We start from the raw sequence: 22,400 nt of genomic DNA on the forward strand, positions 1-22,400 counted from the left end.
GCGTGCGGACTGACCATGGGATCCGTGCAGTTCCAAGCGGTGTGCACTATCGTAAATTTTATTTTTTTATTAACTGTTCCCAAAATCTCTCCACTTTTTTGAGAAATGCATTTATTAGTTGAAGACTTAACGAATCGAACGGTATTTTTTTCAAGCCGGACCGTGGGTGAGAACGACGTCAAATCACGATTTAAAACTTTGACATCGATTACTGTTAAGTGTATTAACAATAAACAAAATATTTTATACACGTTATGAGAAAGTATTCCTTCAGTTTTAAAACGAACCCAAGACGGTGGCATTATCTTTAAAAATGACCGCGATATTACAGTTTAAGTGATGACGCGTCAGCCGATTTTGTTTGAATTTTCGAAACTTTAAGATTAAATATTTCAGAAACTATTTAACATAGGTCGTTGAAATTTAGTATACATTGTTTCTGCGAGGTTATCGACAAATGCTGTAATTTTTAACAGAATCGGTGAAACTGAATTTTTCACCTAGCCGTTTTCACGTGGAATAGCTCGAATGTAGATAAAGGGGCGACATCGATCGGAATAGAGAGGACTGTCTCGCGCCCATCTCGCCCCCTCACCGCCGCCGCCCGTTTTTTCCTCGTCGCTGTTTCTATTAGTGCGAGCCGCTCCAAGGAGCCTGTATAAATTAATTAGTAGATACGTCCCGATACGTGGCCTCCCACCGTACGACGTGCCGCTATCTCGTTCTCTATCGAACGTCGACCGCCCCGTGGGTAACGCATTACGATCTCGACCGTGTTGCGTGTGTATCCTCTTCTCTCCCCCTGTCTCTCCTCGCTCCCTTTCTCTCTTTCTCCCGATCTCCCGATCCGCCGTCCCGTCCCTCTGGCCGAGGCCCCTGTCCATTCGCGCATGTACACCGGCATGTTGATCGCGTGTGTAGAGCCGTGTATATCGACCACGTACACGGAGGTGTCGGCGGAACGGGGACCCCGGCAAGGGCCACCGAAGAATACTAACGGTCCCGGTGGCTGACACACCGAACGACTACCACTGACAATCAGAGCAAGGGTGTAATTGGTTCCGGGTAATAAAACACGCTGCTCCGGAGATAACCTCCGGTCGTGCGCGTCTACGATACTTTTCGTTGGGCCGGCTCGGATCGGCGGCGTCGCGTATCTACCGGGAGCTCCAATCGCGAGAGGCGCAGGCGATTCGAACGATAGGTCCCGTCCGAGATACGATCGGGGGAGATGCCGATCCTGGACACTGATGGACGTTAATCATCCGGCGCGATAAGACGCTCGAACGAAAGGACCGGGGCCGGCTCGCGTTACGCCGCGACCGCGACGCGTGAGGTCCGCCGAGCAACGGGCCCCGTCGCAGGCTCGTAAACGCGCAACACGGTTTCCCGCGATTCGCCGTGCACGCGAATCGATTCTCCTCGACCGTTCGCCCCTCGCGGAACCGCGCGAGCTCGAGATTCCACCGCGACGTATTCGGCGCGAACTGTCGGTCTCTGACGCGAGCAGCCACGGAAAAAGCAAACACACAGAGGGAGAGAAGGACGACGGCACGGAGAGCGAGCAGGGCCACTGTTCCCCAGGGGTGGAGCGAGAGGAAGGTGGTCCGGGACGGTCGAAAGATTCTCGGCTCAGGGCGTGCATTAAATATGATATATGCTTATTGAATTTGTAAGTAAAACGGCCGACGGTAGAACTGCAGCACCTCGCGGTAGAACGGGACGCGCGCTCCCAACTCCGAACGGACGGAGAGGATCGAACGAGAAGAGGAGCATCCTGCTCTTCTTCTTCTCTTCTTCTCTTCTCCTCTTCACGACTCCCGCCCTCATTCCACCATCCCTTTCCTTCCTCTTTCTCCCGTTCGCCAGACATCTTGCTCCCTCCGCGCGTTCCTCGGCCCTCTCTCTCTCTCTCGGTTTCTCCTCGCTGGGCCTGGTAGCCATGGTGGTAAAGCGTGCATAATTAGGAGGAATTCAACGGGGATTACCCTCGTACGGATCCCATCCAGTCATCCTGCTGCTGCCCTTCTTTGTCGAGCAACTAATTTATTTAATCATTCCAGCGTCGTCCACGAGGCGGCGCCTTTGCGCGCCCGCGGTCCCTAAGTTGTTTAATCGCCCAAAGAGGCTGTTTCTCTTCTCCCCGGGTCTCCTCCGCCGCTTCTCTTCATCGCGGATCTTTCCCCGTCGTGCTCGTCCTTGTCCACGGTGTCGTTGTTTAAATTTTCGAGGGCCCCCGAGGAGTCGGAAGCCCCATCGTCGGCCAAATTACATACAGCGCCTGCTCGCATTGGAGCGGCGACCGTCGGCGGCGATATCGAAATTCGCTCGAGTATCGCGCAGCACTCGGAGCGAAAAGCGAAGAAGGTCGCGACAGTGGAAAAAAGATAAAGCGGCCGGGCGGAGGAGAGAAACGGTGAGAGGAGCCGAGCAGAGTGGAAGCTCGATAATCGAGCGAGCGTGCCGAGGCGGGTGCCCGGCTGGCTCCGTGTTTTGCCCCGTCGCGCGTACATCGAAACGGAATCCGGTTCGTGGAACAAAACCGCGTATCCTCGTTGACAAATTGAGTCCCGACGAGAGGAGTATGCGTTCACGCGCACGTACGTCACCGCTCGACCCCAACCGCCACCGTCCTCCTCCGCGAGCGACCGCTCCTCCCTCGCCCCTCGAGGCACCGCGGGGAGGACCGCGGAGCGGGGCTTTCCGCCTCCGATCCCGCCACGGTAGTCGATCAAAATTGATTTTCGGAAACGCTATATTTCAAGCCGCATTCGAATCGCCATCCTCCTCGCCGGCCCATCGCCGAGAAGCTGCGCGATGAGACTTCGACGCGTGATCGATAGACCCGAAACGCTGGCCGGTTAAAAAACGACGCCGATGGAAGACAACCGCAGGAACCTTTTTTCCTTCGGTGTACGTCCCTCGCCTCCCAGCCGGCCGAGCCCACGGGAAATTAATCAAAATGCGCGCCACGATAATGTTGAATCCGTCAGTGTGTACGAGTCATTGATCCAGCGGCGGATGACACCTTCTCGAAGGAGAAAATAAAACGCGGACGCGAGGGAAGGGGAGGCGGGAAGAGAAACAGAAGTAGCCACGGAACAGGAAGAAAAAGGAGTGGAAGAAGGGACGGCGGGGTGGCGCAGGCAAGCAGAGAGAGAAGAAGAAGAAGAAGAAGAAGGGGAGGAGGGAAAAGGAGGGAGGAGACTAGGGGAATAAGAAGAAGAGGAATAGAGGGAGCCGTGCTCGAATCGAACGAGTATAATTTTAAACGGAGTTCTTTCAGCTCGAAAGTTAACCGGTCTGGTATTCTCCTGCCTGAATTATCGTTGACCTCCAACACGGTCTTACAAGGCACTCTCTCCTCGAATACAGGGTTTCTTCGTGCGGTCCATCCCCCTGCTCCAAGGCTCCGGGGCCAGGACCAAGCAAACGCGTTCCGACAATGTTGCACCGCATAAATTGATACCCGGGTCCAGGAGTTCCTGTGTTACCGGCGAGCATCGACATGCACATGCACCGGTGCCGATGCACCGAAAGATGCCGGGCCAAACCGAGCCGAACCGAGCCGGGCCGAAACGAAGCGAGCTCGGACACTGGATACTTCTCCTGTCACCGAAAACTAAGACCAGTCACCAGCGACAACCAGCGACGGCCGCGGCAATAAACACTCGGTCCACTTTCACGTTCGTTTATCTTACGCGGCTGATCTGTACTCGAAACCACGGTGAAACGTATTAATTGCCCCTTTCCCGAATAACTCGTCCCTGTGGTCCCCGTTTCTCACGGGGCAATCGTCACGACACCGAAAATAAAAAGTTGAAAAACCAACCGAGGTATGCCCCCTCGTGGATTCCCGGCTCCCCGCAGCCAGCGCGCAGCGAGCCTTAGAAAGCTCCGATTTGGATCTCAAGGTTCGCGTCGCGCGGCCCCTCCGTAGGCGAAGCGAGCTGAAACGGGCCGCGATAAGCGTACCTAATCGATAAGGGAAATCGGGGCCCGGCGGGCCCCGGGATCCAGCGGATTGCACGCCGCACAGTGGTACATAATGACACTTTTTGTTCAAATCACCCTACAGGTCGTAATTTTTCAGAAAACTTGACGATTTTTTTTTTAAATCTTCGCGATTAAATTCTCCATCGATCTGTCCGGCCGAAATTCTGAATTTTGTTGCTGATTTTTTTATATTTAGCGAATTATACAGCACTTTTTGAAGTGCAGATTCTGTGGGTTTTTTTGGCCGCCTGTTCCGAAATTAAAGTCGGATTTTCGAAATTGAAGGTGGTGAATCCAATATGCCGAATATAGTTGACTTTTCAATATTGATGAGCAGAATTTTTAATGTTTGATATTTTTAAACGCGTACGTAAACAAAAAATCAGAGATTTGCTTCCAGAAGCACAAACCCTGCTGCTCAAACAAGATTGTACATAATAAAATCGAATTTCTAAAAGCAACTGGGATAAAACGTTAAGTGAATCAGGCCTTCTAACAATATCAAACGATAAAAATCTTGCTCGTCAATATTGAATCCGAAAAGTCAACTATAAGAACGCGCATGAATATTACGTATCTCATTTATGAGATGCGTAAAAATTTGTCAAAATACGAATGTCCATCCGCGATTTTAAATTTTACAATTTGATCTACAGTATTAGATTTGTGGTACAAATAAAAACTTTGATCTTTGCAATAATTACCTCATATTCGTAATCCGCGTCCCCGAAAATCTAGACGCACTATGTTTCTTCCGAGTAAGCCCATTTTCTGAAAGTTTGCTTCAACATATTGGATTCACCATCTTCAATTTCGAAAATCCGACTTTAAATTCGGAACAGGCGGCCGAAAAAGCCCACGGATACTGATCTTCGTAAAGTGCTGTATAATTCGCTAAATATAAAAAAATCAGCAAGTAAATTCAAAATTTCGTCCGGTCAGATCGACGGAGAATTTAATCGCGAAGAATTTAAAAAAAGAATCGTAAAGTTTTCTGAAAAATTACGACCTGTAGGGTGATTTGCACAAAAAATGTCATTACATACCACTGTGCGGCGCACGGTGTACGCGGAGGGTAGCGCGACTGCCCGCGGTGCCTCCGTGCTTTCCGCGATGCGACCCATTTGCATAAGGCCAGCGGTAACGGCGCGACGTCGATAGGGTAGCTCCGCGGCACGTATGTGGCCGCGTGTACGCGCGCAGCGGCTACACGGCAGAGGAGAGAGTGTGCGCGCGCTCCTGTGCCCGTGTGGTTGGTAAATTGGTGCGAGGGAGCGAGGCGCTTAGCCCGCGGCGGGCACACCGCGGTTGTACTCGCGTCGTGTCCCATGCCACTAATCGATTTTACCGGGCGAAAGCGTGCCTCCGCGCTACGTCTAATTGGTAATTAAGCTTAGGTTTACGGCTCTCGAAAGCCAGGCAACGTCGCCGGCCGGGGGAGCGAGGGGAGCCGGGCAGCGAGAAAAAGCGAGACAGAAAGGTGGAAGAAGAGGGCAGTCGAGGGCAGAAAAACGGGCAAACGGCGAGAGAATGAAAGAAGGAGAGAGATTCCTCGGCGCGGGCTTCGCTCCGCCAGCAAAAAGAGGTGTCTCCTGCGACGTTCGAGTTAACTGGCGGATAATGCGAGGCCGTTTAATTACGTCATGCCGCGTCACTGTCCGGGGAAGCTTCTGTCGCGACGAGCTCGCTGACAAACGCGGCAGTCGATTGTTGCGAGTTGAAATAAAGATAGTAGGCGATGTTCCAAGGACCACTCGCCCGGAGCGAGAATCTTCGAATCGCAGGCTCGGGGCGCGGCGCGGCGGCCTAATCCCTGGTAGGCAAGCTCTCGTAATCGGATTGGCTCATCTCGTTTCCACCCGATTCATCCCATCAAAACAGACTCCTGACACGGGCCATCTCGCGATACGGAGGCGGAAGTCCTTCACCACCGATCAACGCGTCTCGCTCGCCCTAATCCTCGCTTTAAGGACAGCTGAGAAAAACGGAGGGGGCGCGCATCGATCAGCGGACGCATTAATCGTCCCTCCTACCGTCTAGGCTCTTGAAAACCAAGGCTGTGCCCCCGGTGCGTTTTCTAAACCGTAAGAAGCTGCGCGCCGCTTCTTGGCCTTTTACGAACTGGAAAGAAAGAAACGACGCGACGGTTGCGGTAAGGCTCGTCAGGCTCGCGAAGCCACGAGTCATCTCGATTACACCGAACCCGTCTCCTCCTTCCTCCTTCCTCCTTTTTCTCTCTTGTCCATCTCGGCTCCTCGGTCCAAGATGGAAGGAAAAAGGGCACCGAGCCCCAGCCCCCGGGTATCGCTAGGACGATCGCCCCAAGAATTCCCAGAAATAATACGAAAATATCCGGCTCGGAGGCTCTCTGCTGCCCTTTTCGGCGCACAGAGCCCCAGCGAGGTCTACCCAGTGCCGTTGCGCGCACCTTTATCCGGTGTACGCTAAACGTGTATGCACACGTAGGTACGTGTCCCTGTTCGTGAACGGCGGAGTCCCGTCGCCTTCTCTTCCTGGCCTTCTCCTTCTTGCCTGCCGGCACGCTGATATATAGCGCGCATAAGAGATGTAGTCAGATCACGGTCCCCTTCATGACGCTGCTTCTACACCGGCGAACACGTTCTTTCCTACGATAAATCCTTGCGGAATGTAAAACCTCCGGGGCCGCGCGCACATGGGCCTGAAGAGAGCAGTCAGAGCGGAGGCGGAGGCGGGGGCCCTCTTGTCCTCCTCCTTTTCATCCCGCCTATCCTATCGTGTCACCCGTTCCCCACGTCCCTAGATTCCAACCTTTTTCTACGCGACCCCCGTGAGAAATCTCCTGCTATTCCGTATCAGCCCCCTTTAGCCCAAACCCACCGCCTACATAGGCGCATTTCGGGAGAGACGCGGCTGAAGGAGAGATGCAGAATTGCCGGCATTGATTGAACTGCTAATACTAGTATTCTTGTCAATCAACATTGTATACGAGTGAGCCTTGCATACCGCCGAGTGGATACATATACATATGTACAAATGTGTACATAATATATATTTGCTTACTTGTTTATAATAATTTTTAAACAATTTGGTTACACAGAGTAATCTGTAGTTATAATATGTTGTGATTTCATTTACTGTAAAATTCTGTAGAATCGTTACAAGAATCGGTTCTATAACCGCTTTGTAACTTATATAGAACCTAAAAAATAAAAGTTATAGAACCTAAAAAATAAAAGTTATAGATCCTAAAGAATAAAAGTTATAGAACCTAAAGAATAAAAGTTATAGAACCTAAAAACTAAAAGTTATAGAACCTAAAAAATAAAAGTTATAGAGCTATATAGGAACCATAACTTATACTTATATAGTCTGATATTTAGGTTCTATATAACGGTTATTCCGAATAAAGGTTCTTCATAACTCTTTCACTCAGAACCTTTATATAACAGTTTGAAACAGTTATTTTCGAAACCTATTCAAGCCCTGCTTAAAATGGCTTCATGGAACATACACCATGCATCCATGTACCCTCCATTGCGTAACATATGTGGAAGAGAAAAAAAAGAAAAGGACTAGGAAGAACATGTTACAAATAAATAAGTGCATCTCTCCTTCGAGCTTAGGAAGAGATGCACTTTCTCGATGTTTTATAGAAAGCTTATTTCCATATTAAAATAAAGTTTTTACAGACTTAATGTTATACTTTCTCAAAGAAATCAAATAAATAATTAAAGTCCATTTACCTACACTTTCAGTTGTATTTCTTTGAGGCTTTATAAGCAACAGAAAAAAATGTGGTGCGCCTTTCCCGAAATGACCCTACCCATAGATAGGCATTGCACCGTGGAACTCTTCCCCTGGTATAACGTACCCTGCACTGTACATATAAGCACGTATGCCAATTTCGCGATGCAACTCGATCCCTTGGCTCGCGACGCCTTCGCGCGCGCTTTCTCCTCTTTTCCCCGGAAGCAGAGACGGGGCGATACGAACGATGGAAATCGCACCTTTCTCCGCATCGCTGTATGCAAATCGTGGCCGGTGATATTTCACAGAAACCGACCAGATCGTGCATCTCGTGCATCTCGTGAATCTCGGGCCGGCCGATCGAAAAATGGAACAGCGGGTCTCCCCCGTTCTGCGGAAGGTGGCTGCGCAGTGGATTCTCGCGACTCGTCCTCGTGCCGTTTTCTCGCTCCCCTTTTGTCGTGGGAATCCTTTGTTCCCTTCGCGCGTATGTCAACGATCGCTATTAACGCGGGATTACCGCCGCGGAACTCCCCCGGTCAATTAAACGCGCGATCCTCTAATCACGAACTTACCCGGCCGACTCGGTAGAAATCCGCCTCGGTAATTAATTTATGCGGCTAGCATCTCACGATGGTCAGCAGCCCCGGAGATCCGGCGCGTCGATACGCCGTCCCACGAAATAATCCCCGCGACTTTTTCCTCGGATAAAGGTCTCTCCGCTATCCCCCAATCCGCCGCGAGCTTGCCGAATTAACGGAGCCGATGGTCGCGTTAATTGCCAGGGAAAGTCGCGAGAAGTCGCGAGGTCAGCTGATCCTACGTCGCGGGATTTATCGCGGAAGAATTGAATCGAGACATCCAAGGATCCTCGAGCGAGCGTGCCTCTCGATCGGTTGTGCCCGGTTACATTTGAATTCACCTGGAGCTGGCGATTAATCAAACCGACGAGAACAATGGCGCTGCGTCCTAGCAAGTGCGGCGACGCTCGTCCGCGCGACGACTATAGATTTTATGATTGACAGACGACAAGTGAGAGGTCATTCGTATCGGCCGATTGACAGTCAACGGACACGCGGCGCCGGGACCGAGGCTGCATGACGAAGCGCGACGGGCTGCGTCTACGCCTTTCATCGCCGTCGAGGTACACGCGTTGAATCACGATTAACGGGCAAACCAGCCGCAGAGCCGCTGAAACATCGCCGGTTAAATGCGCTTAATGAATCCGAGCGATTAAGTGGCTTTCTTCGAGCGGCGAAGGTGTGCGGTGGGCCTTAGAAGCGAAAGTGCCAAAGAGGCGCGTAAAAGTTGCGCGCATCAGCGGCGGGAATGCGCAGCAGCCTGCAACAGCTGAATGAACAGTTGCATACGAAGCACCCACTTACCAGCGATTTAATGAGACACGTTTTTGCACGGGGAATTAATTGATCGGAAAAATCCGCGATCGCGGAGATTACTCCGAGAGGGCCGTATAAAGCGAGCAGCAAACCAGCGCGAACCTCTTTGACCACACATGGCAGCGGTGAATGGCGCTTCGACGGCTACGGGTTTCCCTCCGAATCGTTGCGGATCGTGCAAATCCGTCGACCGGGAATTAAATCCTGGACCAGAAGATCAACTTGTTCGTCTGCCGATCGCTGGCCAAACGAAAGCTATCGTGTCTGGTTCGCTATTGCCGCGGAGAGTGCGGCGCGGTTCCACGTCCGAAGCCAGAAGGCACGCTGCGAAGTTGGATGGAGAAGGATGGCGGTGTTTCGTGCAAGGTCGGGCCCCGTCTGGCAAATTTATTTCACCGGAAACGCCTTCCTACTCTTCCCGCTAACGACCGAGCGAGCCGACGAAATGAACTCCTGCGAATTCGTTTGCGATCGAGACACTCACGCAACGCTCACCGCGGAGAAAGGAATGAACACGGGGCCGAGCGGATCGAGGGAACTCGATCTCGTATCGTTCCATAATCCGGCACCGTAGGCGGTACACGTACACGTACGATCGAGAGAACGCAAGATCCACCGAATCGCGGAACGAGCAGCCGTTTTGCACCTGTTCGCGCATGCGATCGATTCGCCCCCGTGGCTATCGATCTTGCAGCGTCGCACCTCCGCGCACCGCGCCCGCCCCTTAATTAATTCATAAACAATCCGCCAGATTCTATTCAGCTCGGTGCCCACTGCGCGATACCGCGAATTGCGGTGAAAATGGTACCGCCGATAACAGCTCGCTAATTAGTCCAGTGAAATTAGGATCTGTCTGTGGAATAAATCTCAGCCAGCTAAATTTTGGTACGGGCTTTTATTTGGTCGTTTTAAATAATATGTCAAAAGTCCCCATCGATCTGACTGACGCTAAAAATTTTACAGAGGGTTGAAAAAAACTGTTTTTCATGTATATCTCGTTATTTAGCAGTTTTGCGACAAAAATAGTTATTATGCAATTTATAGCCTAGGAAATTCTCTACCAAAAAGGTCCTATGAGTTTTTTTCGTAGGAGTAATGGGAATGTCAGTACTCTACCTCCGAGGTGGTGTGGAAATGAGTGTATTATTTCTGGCAAGCGAAGATCAACCCCCTCGAAAATTCAATTTTTTTTTTAAACTTTGGGGATATGTAGAGGTTAATATAGATATTTATTACAAATTTTTTTGTTTGCTGCCCAAATTCACTCTAAGGGGGTGAAATTGGCCCCTGAAAATCCGTTTTTTTTTCGATTTTGTGTTATAACTCGCGAACCGTAAGAACTGTAATAACTATAACTTACCAAATGATAGTCCTGATTAAAAGAAGTATCTTTTTCCTGGACACCTTTTTTCTATCTCCTACAGTTCGCGAGTAATAATACAAACTAAAAAAAAAATCAGGGGTCAATTGCACCCTCTTGGAGTGAATTTGGGCAGCAAACGAAATTGCGTTATACTCAGGAGTACTTCCTCTACATATTTACAGAGTTTCATAATTTTTTGAATTTCATGGTTCAGGATCTTCCCTCGTCAAATGTATGGGGGTTGAAACTTGTTAACCCGACATACATGAAAATGGTTACTCCTACGAAAAAAACTCATAGGACCTTTTTTGTACAGAATTTCCTAAGCTATAAATTGTATAATAACTACTTTCATCGCAAACCAGCTAGATAACGAGATATCGGCGAAAAACAGTTTCATTTTACCTTCAACCCTCTGTAAATTTTTTAGCGGCAGTTGGAAGCGATGGGGACTTTCAGCATATTCTATAAAACGACTAAATAAAAGCCCATACCAAAATTTAGCTTGGTGAGAATTATTCCGCAGACTGGGCAGATTTCCGTCTAACTTCCCAGGACTAAATCCAGAAGCCGCGCGGCACCGACTCGACGAGAAGTCGACGCGAAGCATTCTATCGTCGCGTTCCAGCGGCTGACATTATTTATTGCGGCTGCAATGCCACCGGTGGGTTAAGATATCGCTCTGAAATTGGCCGGTGTAGTATACCGAGAGCGATACGACTTGGAATTTTTCATCGGCGCGGCCTTTTTCTTCGCTGTCGCGGTGCCGGCACCCAGCGCCTACCACAGAATGAGAAAAGGGGGCCGAGAGAGGCGAAGCCGAGATTAATTGCCTATCGGCCGTTTGTCTCGAAAGTCCACCGCGAAAGGCCCAGTTTCTACGAGGCCAGTTTGTTCCTCGCTGACAGGAGTATCGTGAGCGCGGATCGCCGCTCCCTCGAAAGACCTACGCCTAATTATTGCGACCGAGCCGGGACGGAAGAGGAGACGAGGGACCGCGATAAAGAAGCCACTCCTGGGCCTCCGCGAACCGATGCTCCGTCGCGTCGCGATTCAACGGCACTCGGGAATTTTGCGAAGGAAACGCGCAGCCATCTCCGCACGGCCCTGGAAGTCGCTTTACCCCTCTCCACCCTTGGTCTTTCATCCTCGACGGCGGATCGAGCGAAACATCTTGCAAATCGTTCCACAATTCGAGGAAAGAATCGGAGATACCTATCGTCCTCCCGAGGCATTCGGTGCGTGTCGGCAGCAGGTGCAGGACGCGGCAATTAGAATTAGGATCGAGAACTCGTGTGATTCGAGTCGGGCGAAGGGGCTCGTCTGTCGGGAACCACCGCCTAGAACAGCCTCTGCGCTCTTGCTAATCGCGATTGCGACGTCCGAGTGTCCAAGGGAGTTGCGTCGAAATGGACGAAAATGGGTGGCAGCCGGCGCAGAGTTGCCGCGGCGTCGATGAGACGCGGTTGAAAGCCGGTGATGGCGCGTACGAGACGATCCACGTCAGTCGTAAAGCAATTTGTTGCGGCTGGCGCTCGCGACCACGCGTACGCGGAATCATTTGCTCGCGAGCTAATTGTTCCAGGCCGGGAATTACAGAGCGTTTCGCCGCGGTGACGCGTTAACAGTTTCCGGCGCGCGTCCCGATGATTTCGCGGCGTCTCCGAGCACTCGGGATTGCTGTTTGTTTAATGGAGGGTCGTCATTACTCGGGGATCCGAGACTAACGAGGCCCGACCTCGTGAGATTTTTTCTTCGCCCGTGTTCCCTTGCTCCTCCGCCTTGCCTCGGTCCTCCCCTGCCCTTTGTTTCTTACGCCTCGCCCTCTACGAGCCGTTCGCTCGGCGGCTGTTCGTCTTAACGGAGTCACTGCACGCATACGTCGTCGTGCTCGGCTTTTCTCCCGCGGACCGATCTTAATCTGCCGCGCGAGGAATTCGAGAAGGCTGCGCGAACGCTCGGCCGCTCGCTCGCGCCCTCGAACGGGATGCTCGCTCGTTGCTCGAGGTCGTGCACACCCGACACGATCACCCTCCCTCTTCCGAGACCGGTAGCCGTCCGCTTTTGTTGCTTCGTTTCTCGCGCGAACGGTAACGCTACCTATGCAGACGGCTGCCGCGATCCTCCGTTCCATCTACGATCATCGTCCCTCGGAATTCCGCCGCCGGTGCGCGCGGGGATCCGGCCGATTCGTGGTGCGGCCTTTTCCTCCCCCGGACGATCCTCGATTCAACGACCAGGTAGAACCGTAACGAAAAGGCTTACGAAGAATTTCGCTCGACGTGCTCAGGGACAATTACCATCAAGACCAGGCAGCCTCTATTAAAGTTAGATCAGCGGACGCGACTACCCGCAGCTATGTAAGTCCCGAGCTTCGCGCCCCGTAGCCCGCTTTCGTAATTTGTTTTTCCGTTTCGCGGCCACGACACGTAACGCCGTGAAAATCACGGCGCGAGGGGCGCGGGGCCACTCCGTCACGCAAAACGATCCCCGGTGCCGAAGAAACGGAGGGGGCGGATCGCAGAAAGCGTCCAGGTCCATCCCGCGGTCCAGAGAGTAGCGAAGCAGCCAACGGACTGCGTACACACGAAGGCCGTGAGTAATAGTAATAGCTTTTAAATTGTCCCTCGCTTTAATGGCAAATAATATCCGCGGCCGTTTCGCCGTCCCTTTTTTTTCCCCCCACCGTCTTCCCCTCGCCCCCTGCTCGGCCGCGACTCGGCCAGCGCGAGCAACGGGGTTCAGGGACGTGCTCGATGTCCCGGTTCGTCCTCGCGCACCCCTGCAACGTCCAGGAACGTCCGCGACACGCGCGGCTCTCGCCCCCTTCCATAAACGCGCCATAAACACGAGGTCGTTCGCGGCCGAGCCGCTCGGCGGTTTTTGCGAATTTCGCAACGGCGCTGCGCGCCGTAAGAACGGCGGAGGTGACTTTTATCCGGACCCGACCGCCCCGCAAAAACCGCCTAACGCGCACCGGTCTTTCGGTTGCTCTTTGCGCGTTATAAATAACCCCCGAGCGGAAAGAACGAGGCCGCTGGCGCTCTACCTCCCCGGGGCAATTTGTATGCCGTGAGCCTTTTCGCGAACGGACCACGCGACGAGCAGCTCCGGAGAGCTCGCTATCGAGGCGCATTAAGCGAGCGTATCGGACACGCGAGAATCTTGTAGCTGTTCCGCGCAGGGGCGCGGGGGCTATTAACCCTCGCGATGCTAAGTCTGGCCCTGCGCGCTGGATGGCTATTTGTCTATTTGTCGGTTTGCCGGGGAGCAAGCACCAAACGTGCGTGCGACTTTCTCGGGGTAATTTCCAGCCGGTACCGTCAACCTCGCCAGATGTTTCACTCTAGGCAGTGTCTGTCTCGAGGACACACCGGTCGGCGGTTAATTTATCTCGGCGATTACGACGCAATTTAATTACGCCGAGCGTTTGTCGATTAAATCATGAATTATCATTGTACCTCGAGCATGAGCCGCGCACGGAACGTTAATGGATCTCCCGCGGTTGTTATGTACAGCGAGGGGTATTGTCGCGGTCTCATGCGAGTCGAGCATTAGGTCGCGTCCCGAGGTGGACGTCACGGACGGGTCGTTTCTTGCGCGAATCTTCGCGCCGCGGACGCGACCGCGTAAATATCTTCTTGCGCGCATCACGTCGCGGCTGTTCCCGTCGATGCGGAAAGTCTCAGCGGCGTTTCACGCGACTTTACAGATTGCCCCATTAGCCAGAAAATCCAGCGGGTCGAATCGACGGCCAGAGATAAAAGAAGTCGCCCGGAGTCTGGGCTGCTCGCGAGCAGTCCGCTCTCGTGTCAGTCGATCGACGAGCACCGAGAGCGTTCGAGGGGCGAGCTCCACGGCGACGTGGGCTCGCGTGGGCAGCCCCAGCGCTCATTGTCTAACCTCAAATACCGTGTATAAATATTCAGCAATTCCGGCGCTGAGGTCGGCTAAGCTCGGCCAGAAAAAAAAACGAAGGGGGCGTATGGAAATCCGTATCTCCGCTTGCCTCGAGGCTGCGTCTCGGACAGGTCGATACCCTGCCCCGATACCTTGCGCTCCGGTGCACGTAGTCACCTACGGAGATCGCGACCGAGTCGCGGCTCCATCGAGACAATTTCCGCTCGTCGATCTTCACTTCCGGCGAAACCGCGCGAATGATCTTACGGTGGGAACGATGCTCCTCCGCTGTGCATAGTCAAAGGCGCCGAGCCGTCGGTGGTGTACGCGCGTCGATAAAAGGTGCGAAACTCACCTCCGCTCGACGACGTCGTAAAAGGGAAAGGAAGGAACGAGTGGCTAGCGAGAGGCATAGACGGATAGGGGAAGAGTGAAGAAAATCGCGACTGCGAAACAAACGGAAGGAAAGATGCGGGTTCCCGCAGCGGGAGTTGCTAAAAAATGAACAATTGTCCAGTGAAATTAGGATCTGTCTACGGAGTAATACGTAGGCTATATATTAGCTTGGCTCTTATTTTCGAATTTTGAATTTTCTGCGGGACTCCCTCGGGATAGTTCCAAGTAATTAAAAAAAAGACGTGTAAAGTTTGAGCTCGATCGGATACCGGGAAAGGGTGCCCTTGGACACTTAAACATTCAAATCATTATTTAACAACTCGCGAAGTCGATTTTATATAAGAACTCTTGGAGTGAATTTCGGCAGCAAACGAAATTGCGTTGCACTCATGAGGACTTCCCCTACATATTTACAGAGGTTCATAATTTGTTGAATTTCCGGGTTCGGGATCTTCTCTTGTCAAAAGTATAAGGGTTGAAACATGATAACCCGTCATACATGAAAATAGTTACTCCTACGAAAAAAACTCATAGGACCTTTTTTGTAGAGAATTTCCTAAGCTACAAATTTTATAATAACTATTCTCCTCGTGAAACTGTTAGATAACGAGATATTCGCGAAAAACAGTTTCTTTTTACCTTCAACCCTCTGTAAAATTTTTAGCGATGGTTGGAAGCGACGGGGACTTTCAGCATATTCTATAAAACGCCGAAATAAAGGCCCATACCAAATTTATCTTGCCGGGAATTATTCCGTAGATTAACCGTATTTCCGTCTAATTTCACTGGACTACAAAGCACGGGTGAAGCAGCGTGGTTGGCCACTGAATGACCGCGCCGAAAGTTAAGCCACAGACTCCAGGCGCACGAACGAAAGCCTGGAGCTTACGCGTCGGAGTATCGGTGCGTGCACACACGCGCCACGCTACGCACAAAGACCGTACGCGCTGCTAGCGACCGGTTCGCGGCCCCTTAATGACTCGTAATCACGGAACGCTGATGTCCCTGAGTTATGACGCGCCTTCCACTGCAGGGACGTGTACGAGCGGAGGCCATGCCACGCCGACCGACGAGGAAGAACCCCGGATTCCTGCTTACGTAACAGCTACGAGGGGGTTACCACGAGGCACACACCACCCCTTGTCGAGCACGCTCCCGTTCGCCGCGACGCGGCACGGCGACCGGAGTTACGAGCCTGCTCCAAATCCAGATCCACTCCGGGGCGATCGTTGCGCGGCACGCTTCCTCTATTCCACCCATCGTCGTCGTCCTCCGTCGCCCGTCGCCGCGGTTGCTGTGGCGCGATCCAGCCCGCTCGCGTTCGCCATTCTCCGCCGCGGCCTCTCTCCGCTTTCGCGCACCACCTCGGCTAGTTCTCGCTTATCTCGATTTTCCTGCAGGCTACCAGTTTCGCTCCGTATTCGGCGCGTAGCGCGGTTACGCGCGAGAAGAAAGAAACGCCTCTACTCGCGTCGGTTGATTCTATCGGTCGGTGAAATTAATAGAAGCTCGACGATATATTCCCTCGGCTGTCGCGGCGATTTCAAGGCGTCAGATGCGCCGCGTTCCCTGTTCTCCGCTGGTAGGTTCTTTCATCGCTACCTCCAGCGGTAACCACCGATTACCACCCTACCCACGCGTGCCTCAAAGAGAAGCCACTAATGACTCCACCGTTTATGAATACGGTCTATTCGAGTGAGGTCGGCCAGCACGATAAAGGATTATCGCGAGGAGGCGCCCTTTTGTGCGCTGCAAGGCGAGCGTGCACGAGGCGCGCCACAAAAACAGCCCCGTCAGGGCCACCTTCCACCTCCACCTCGTAGAGAACAGATCGCCCCCCGTCGCCTTCCCCTCGCTCTTCCCCTCACCTATTATTCCCTAGCACCTTCTTCTGGCTTTCGGCGGTCAACAGTACCGTCCGAGTCGACGACCTCTCCTCGGGGGCTTCTTCGTCGTCGGCGATTGCAACTATGACCATCCCGCCGCAAGAAGCCCGTCGGATTTATAGATCCGCGCAGTTCGAACGGGGTCGGGTCAGTGGAGAAACGAACACGATCGTGGCCGGCCGTCGTTCTTGCGCTCGAAAACGAGTATACGCGGCGGGAGCAAGAAAATACGTCAAGGCCGTTTCGCTTGGCCACCGCCTTTAGCGTCCAGCTTCTTCATCCTCGCCTCGTTCTCAAAGCCGGCCAGCCGAACCATCCCCGGCCATCTCGCAGAACTTTCCTAGCCGGAAGTCGCGCTGCGATAGTATCGCGCTGGATGTCCACGCCAGCGGACGAATCGGCCGGTTCATCGACTTTCATGAGTCCAGGGCACCGTGACTTTCGAGCGCCGGCCGCTTTCCGCCCGTGGAATGCGCCTGCGTCCGAAGATCGATCGAAGGACACGTCGCAAGAAGCACCCCCCTCGGTTTTTCTCGCCTCCTCCGTCCACCGAATTCAAACCTGTTTCTCCCGCGGCCGCTCGTTAATTATTCGCCTATGACGAATTCGCGGCGGCCGATCGAACGCCGGCAAATAAACCAGCAGCCGCGTAACAGCGTGACTCGAGCGCGAGCTGAGATCTCATCGCGTTGTCGCGCGCGACTCTCTCGTCAAAATTGCAGAGTATATCCGGACAACCGGCTGTAAATCCTCCGACGAGCCGCGTTGATTAGGGTAAGTCAGGGTGAGATGATCATACGTGAGAAATGGGCAGTGATAGTATTTTTTTTAAGGAAACCATGGGGTAGAAAGTCCACGTGGGTACAAAGTGTTATAGACAAGCAACATTCTTTGTTAAAACTGTTGGAATAGAACGTTTTTAAAGGCTTGTAAATCCACTGTGAAATTTAAGCTAGTGCTTGAAAATGTTTGATATATATTTTGGTAGCCTTGTTTGTGTTATTTATGCTGAATATTTTTAGTTCTCAAGATGTATTTTCGATGGAGTATTGTTTACAGTGTTTTTAACCGTAAAGTATTCAGGGTTCCGTTTGTTAGTCTAAGTGAAATGGGAATGATCGTCTTATCAGGGTTTTAAGGAACATATGGTCAATTTTTGTCCGGGAGAGATGGGCACAGCTGTTAGGGATTGCAAAGCGGTAAATCGGTAAATCGGTTTGAAGCTTTTTTTCACTCATAACGTAGTAGATGTCGACGGAATCCAAACGAAAATATGACCATCTCACCCGGACTTACCCTAACTGCGCGCGCGGCGTTTGCGACGACCCGCTAGGGTAGATCGGCTGGACGGTATGCGCGAATCGGCGGGTAGATGGCTAACGCAGCTAGTTTGATGGAGAACCTGTTTTCTCTTTGGCGCGACACGATCCGGTGACTCCTTATGGTCGATCCACCGGCGTTCGCGACTCGTCGCGGACAGCGACGGATAATATTATCGACGAACGAAGGGTAACTGTATCCCGGGAGAAGGTGATTCACCCTATTTATCGATTTCCTCGTTGGGACGCACGGTTAATTGCAAGCCGGACGGCCAACCGGTCCCGATAGGCTCGCTGATTTAAGAAGTGAGAATTTCGCGATATCACGGCGGTTTGAACGATCAAACTTCCTCGTGGAAGGCCGCAGGTATACACGGAGACGAGGATTTCGGCAGGTTTCCGCTGTACCGTTACGTACCGCGGGCATACGTGGAAGAGGAACGAAAAGAAACGATGGTATCGCCTCGAACGGATGGGTGTTTAGTAAATTCTCATGGAGCGGCGCGAGGTATTGCTTTCCGTGGAGAGACGCGACTCGCGGCGACCACGCACGCCGGCTGATTTTACGTGAATGGTATGCGAGAGGCGGCAAAGACTGCTGTCAGAAGGACGATATTCAATCGACACGGCCGGGACGGAAGAGGAAGAGGACGAGGCAGAGGAGGAGGAGGAGGAAGGGCGAGAAGATGGGCGCAGCCTCCTCCACGGTGGCTATCCAGGGTCTCTCTTCTCGGCAGGTTTACGACGAGCCAACGCAAACACGACACTTGGCCGCTAACTGGCCACCTAGCTACCGGTGACTAGCCTCTTCCTGCTGCTCTCCTGGGCCCTCGGAATCTAACCGCATTCACCACGCTTCTGCCCACACTCCGCGGCCGTGTGCCGCCGCCGAACGCTCTTACAAAATCGAAAAACTACGAGGCAACCCAAGTAGTCCCAGGAGTGGCGAACCTCTGGCACGCGTTCCTATGTCTAGATACACCTACGAAAATATTTTCGGCCAGCTTTTGCTAAATGCGAATGTCCAGTTACGAGTGAATTCCAGAAATGGGCAAACAATTATTCGTCACGAGTCGAATATAATTGCCCCGGGTTAAGTTTATTCGTCGAATAAAACGATTAACCGTATTCGCCAAGTTGAAGTGACTTTTCTTGGATCCGTTATTTAACCCTTAACTGGTATACTGTTTTTTCAAACGTAACTGTTATCTTGGGGTCGTGGCAGACCCCAAATAAAAAAGGACACAGAAATTTGTAAAGTCGACATTAGATCAACCTCTATGAATACCTATTTTGTTCGTAGGTAATGTATAAAATAATAGATACGTAGAAAGTTAAACTATCATGATCAAATTAGTTAGGAATTCAGTTTACAAACTTAGACAACCAAATATTTTGCAGCGAACCTTGCGTGCTTGGGGTCATGACTGACCCCAGGATACCAGTTAAGGGTTAATTAAGTCTTTATTCAGTTAATGCCCAACTCTGGTTAATTCTTATGAAATTCCATGTCAATTTTTAAACTCGTCTCAATAAAATTCCACAACGATTAATTTTTTACCTATTAAAAACTGCCCGGCACGTCAGCAATGCTATAAATATTATTCCTCCATTTTCGGCACGCGCGGATGAAAAGGTTCGCCATCCCTGACCTAGCCTAGCACTACGTAGCTCTCTCTTCTCCGTGAACCGTGCTCGTCCTCCCGCAGCTGCGGTAATATTCCCCGCGGTGACGCGACGCAACGCGAAAATGCGAAAGGTCCAGGCGCGTGTTCCGGGTACGAGGCTCGGGTGTAGTTTCGGGCTGGCGGAAAAATTAAAGATGCAACCTCTAGATTATGTCGCGGCCGTCTCTAAATAATATTCCGCGACAGGCACCGTATTTATTGAAATACCTCGCTCGCCATCCGGCGCAGCCCCTTACAATAGCGGAGTAAAGAGTAAATGATGTATTCTCCGTGAGGAGCCCGTGGCCGACCAGTACGTTGCGCGGGTCAGTGTCCGATATCTCATTCTCCCGGCTGCATTGCACGTATACGCTCCGGTACATGCGGTTTACCTCTCTCCTGGCCTTCCTCCCCCTCCGCCCCTCTGGTTTCGCAAGCCGGGGACCAGCGACGACGGGGGAGGGACAGAAAGAAGAGGAAGATTTGCAGATGGTGTGTCGATCGTACTCCAGGGAAGACAGAAGCGGCTCTATACGCGCCGGCCCGACATTGTTTAGCGGCCCGCGAATAGTGAAATCATCGACGAGCCACCGTCCGAGGACGCGATCGGATCACCGTCACGGTGGGATAGCGTTGAACCATTCGCCAGGGGAAACAAGACGAAACGCTCTGTCCATCCCGCGTTATTCTTGCGGGTAATTAGAAGCGGGATATCCCAGGCCTCTGTATTCGGCGCCGCCGATGAGGATTACAATTTCTGCGCCACTATTGCAAATCATCCCTCGACGATTACGCGGGATTTTCTACAATGGCCACCGAGGTGGTCGATTTAACGCGCCGCGCCGCCTGCCACTTAAATCCGCAGCCGACTTCGTCGCCGGGCGAAGCTAGAAATACGGCGAGTTTAACTCGCGCTAAATTGCGCTTCGAGGATCACGGGAGATGTCAGGATGCAGCCTGGGACGCCACGAGGGATCAGGAAATCGATTATCGCGGAGCCATTCGGGAGAAATATAGCCCGGTTGATATGCGCACACCACTGGCCAGGTACTACATATTAAGAGAGCTAATGACACGCGGGACGAAGATCGGGAAGCGACGCTCGGAGCGGTGGTCTTGCGCGGAGCGAGGCACCTGGAAAAACGTAGGAACGTCGTCGTTGTAATAATGCCCGGTCGGCCTCAGCCGGTGCAGCTTTGCATAACCGTTCCGCGGATCGCAAAGGTCGACGGCACTTACGCAACAGGAGTCCTTCCTGTGAGTTCTCGCCTCTACGCGACGGCCCGGACATCTGAAAACGCGACCTTGTATTCCTCGCATACCTCCAGAGCCCGCTGTCGTTTTTCTTGCCGCGGTGAAAGAAACGCTGGCCGGTGCGTGCGTTTCGCGCGAGGGCCGAATGTCGTCCGTCTTACCTGCAACAGGGAGAAAAACGCCGGTTAGATCGGATATCGCCTGGCCGCACGAACGTTTCAATTACGCCGCGCGATAAATATCTACGCGCAGCGAGGCACGCCTCGCGTGAACTCGCCCGGGAAACCCGTAAATCGGCGGGAAATGTCGCGGCGGCTCGCGTTCCGTGGGCTGCTGAGCTTTCCATCGGCCAGCCGCCAGCACATCGACGCGGGAAAGACACTTGGCAGCGAGTTAGGGTAGGCCGGGGGCGATTGTAACAGGGCGGCGATTGTAACGCGATAAATAGCTCAATATATATGATAGATATTTACACAAAATTTTGGATATGTGATGAAGAATGACATTTCGAATACACACATCCATATCCTAGCAGTATAGGTACACAGTAGACAAGCATAGTGAAGAAAATAACTTTTCGATACCCTAAAGTAACTTTTCCTTACTGATTTAAAATTGTAAATATAAATACTCAAGGGAGTATTTATGTTATAATTTTAAATCAGTAATCAGTATACAATTTTAAAATTAAAAGTATACAATTTTAAGTTATCAGTATACAATTTTAAATCTTTTCCTTACTGATTTAAAATTGTAATATAAATACTCCCTTGAGTATTTATATTTACAATTTTAAATCAGTAATCAGTATACAATTTTAAAATTAAAAGTATACAATTTTAAATTATCAGTATACAATTTTAAATATTTTCCTTACTGATTTAAAATTGTGATATAAATACTCCCTTGAGTAATTAATTGATACCCTAAAGTAACTTTTCCTTACTGATTTAAAATTGTAATATAAGTACTCCCTTGAGTATTTATATGTAAGGAAAAGTTACTTTAGGGTATCGAAAAGTTATTTTCTATTATTATTGTGTATCTATACTGCAAGTATGTGTTTCCTCTATTTTTTAATATTGAATCTGGCCAGTTTTAAAGCGATACTGATCGTTACTTATCACTTTTAAGTGTCGCGTTAATAAAAATTTATAATTTAAGTTCAAAAGCCTGGTCTGAATGAAAAATTGAAATCCTGATTTTTTCGTGTAAAAATCACGTGAAAAAAATCACGATTTCAACTTTAAATAGCCGCCATTTTGTTTTAAATTAATATTTCGGAAATTCCCTCCGTCAATCAGAGGATACATTAATATATTAACGAAATCTTTTTTGTATTTTGATTTTAGATAATCTGGTTCCGAACGGCAGTGCTCACCGCAAAAGCAAACTTTTAAAAAGGCTTCTTGAATATGGTTTGTTATTTGATTATAAACTTAAACATTTTGCTACGAAAAAATTACCAAATGTTCTTTAAACGTTGCTCTTTT

The 22,400-nt window shown here is 51.1% G+C and overlaps 2 protein-coding genes across 5 annotated transcripts in view; one reads left to right on the forward strand and one right to left on the reverse strand.

Annotated features, from left to right (window-relative positions):
• The window catches only part of Ds (dachsous cadherin-related 1), a 291,395-nt gene that overhangs the window by 95,944 nt on the left and 173,051 nt on the right, over positions 1-22,400 (reverse strand). The window contains exon 2 of one of the 4 annotated variants that reach the window (XM_076817178.1): positions 20,893-21,068. The exons of the other annotated variants lie outside the window; for them this stretch is intronic. Within the exon in view, the coding sequence (XP_076673293.1) occupies positions 20,893-20,973 (81 nt within the window). The 5' untranslated portion in view covers positions 20,974-21,068. The remainder of the gene's footprint in view (positions 1-20,892; positions 21,069-22,400) is intronic. 4 annotated transcript variants of the gene reach the window in all.
• LOC143371731 (ATP-binding cassette sub-family G member 1) overlaps positions 22,294-22,400 on the forward strand; it is a 228,810-nt gene continuing 228,703 nt past the window's right edge. Inside the window, exon 1 of the mRNA XM_076817242.1 lies at positions 22,294-22,298. The gene's annotated coding sequence lies outside the window, so the exon portion shown is untranslated. The remainder of the gene's footprint in view (positions 22,299-22,400) is intronic.

The sequence above is a fragment of the Andrena cerasifolii genome, chromosome 7, assembly GCF_050908995.1.
Source record: "Andrena cerasifolii isolate SP2316 chromosome 7, iyAndCera1_principal, whole genome shotgun sequence".
In the NCBI taxonomy this organism is placed as follows: Eukaryota; Metazoa; Arthropoda; class Insecta; order Hymenoptera; family Andrenidae; genus Andrena; species Andrena cerasifolii.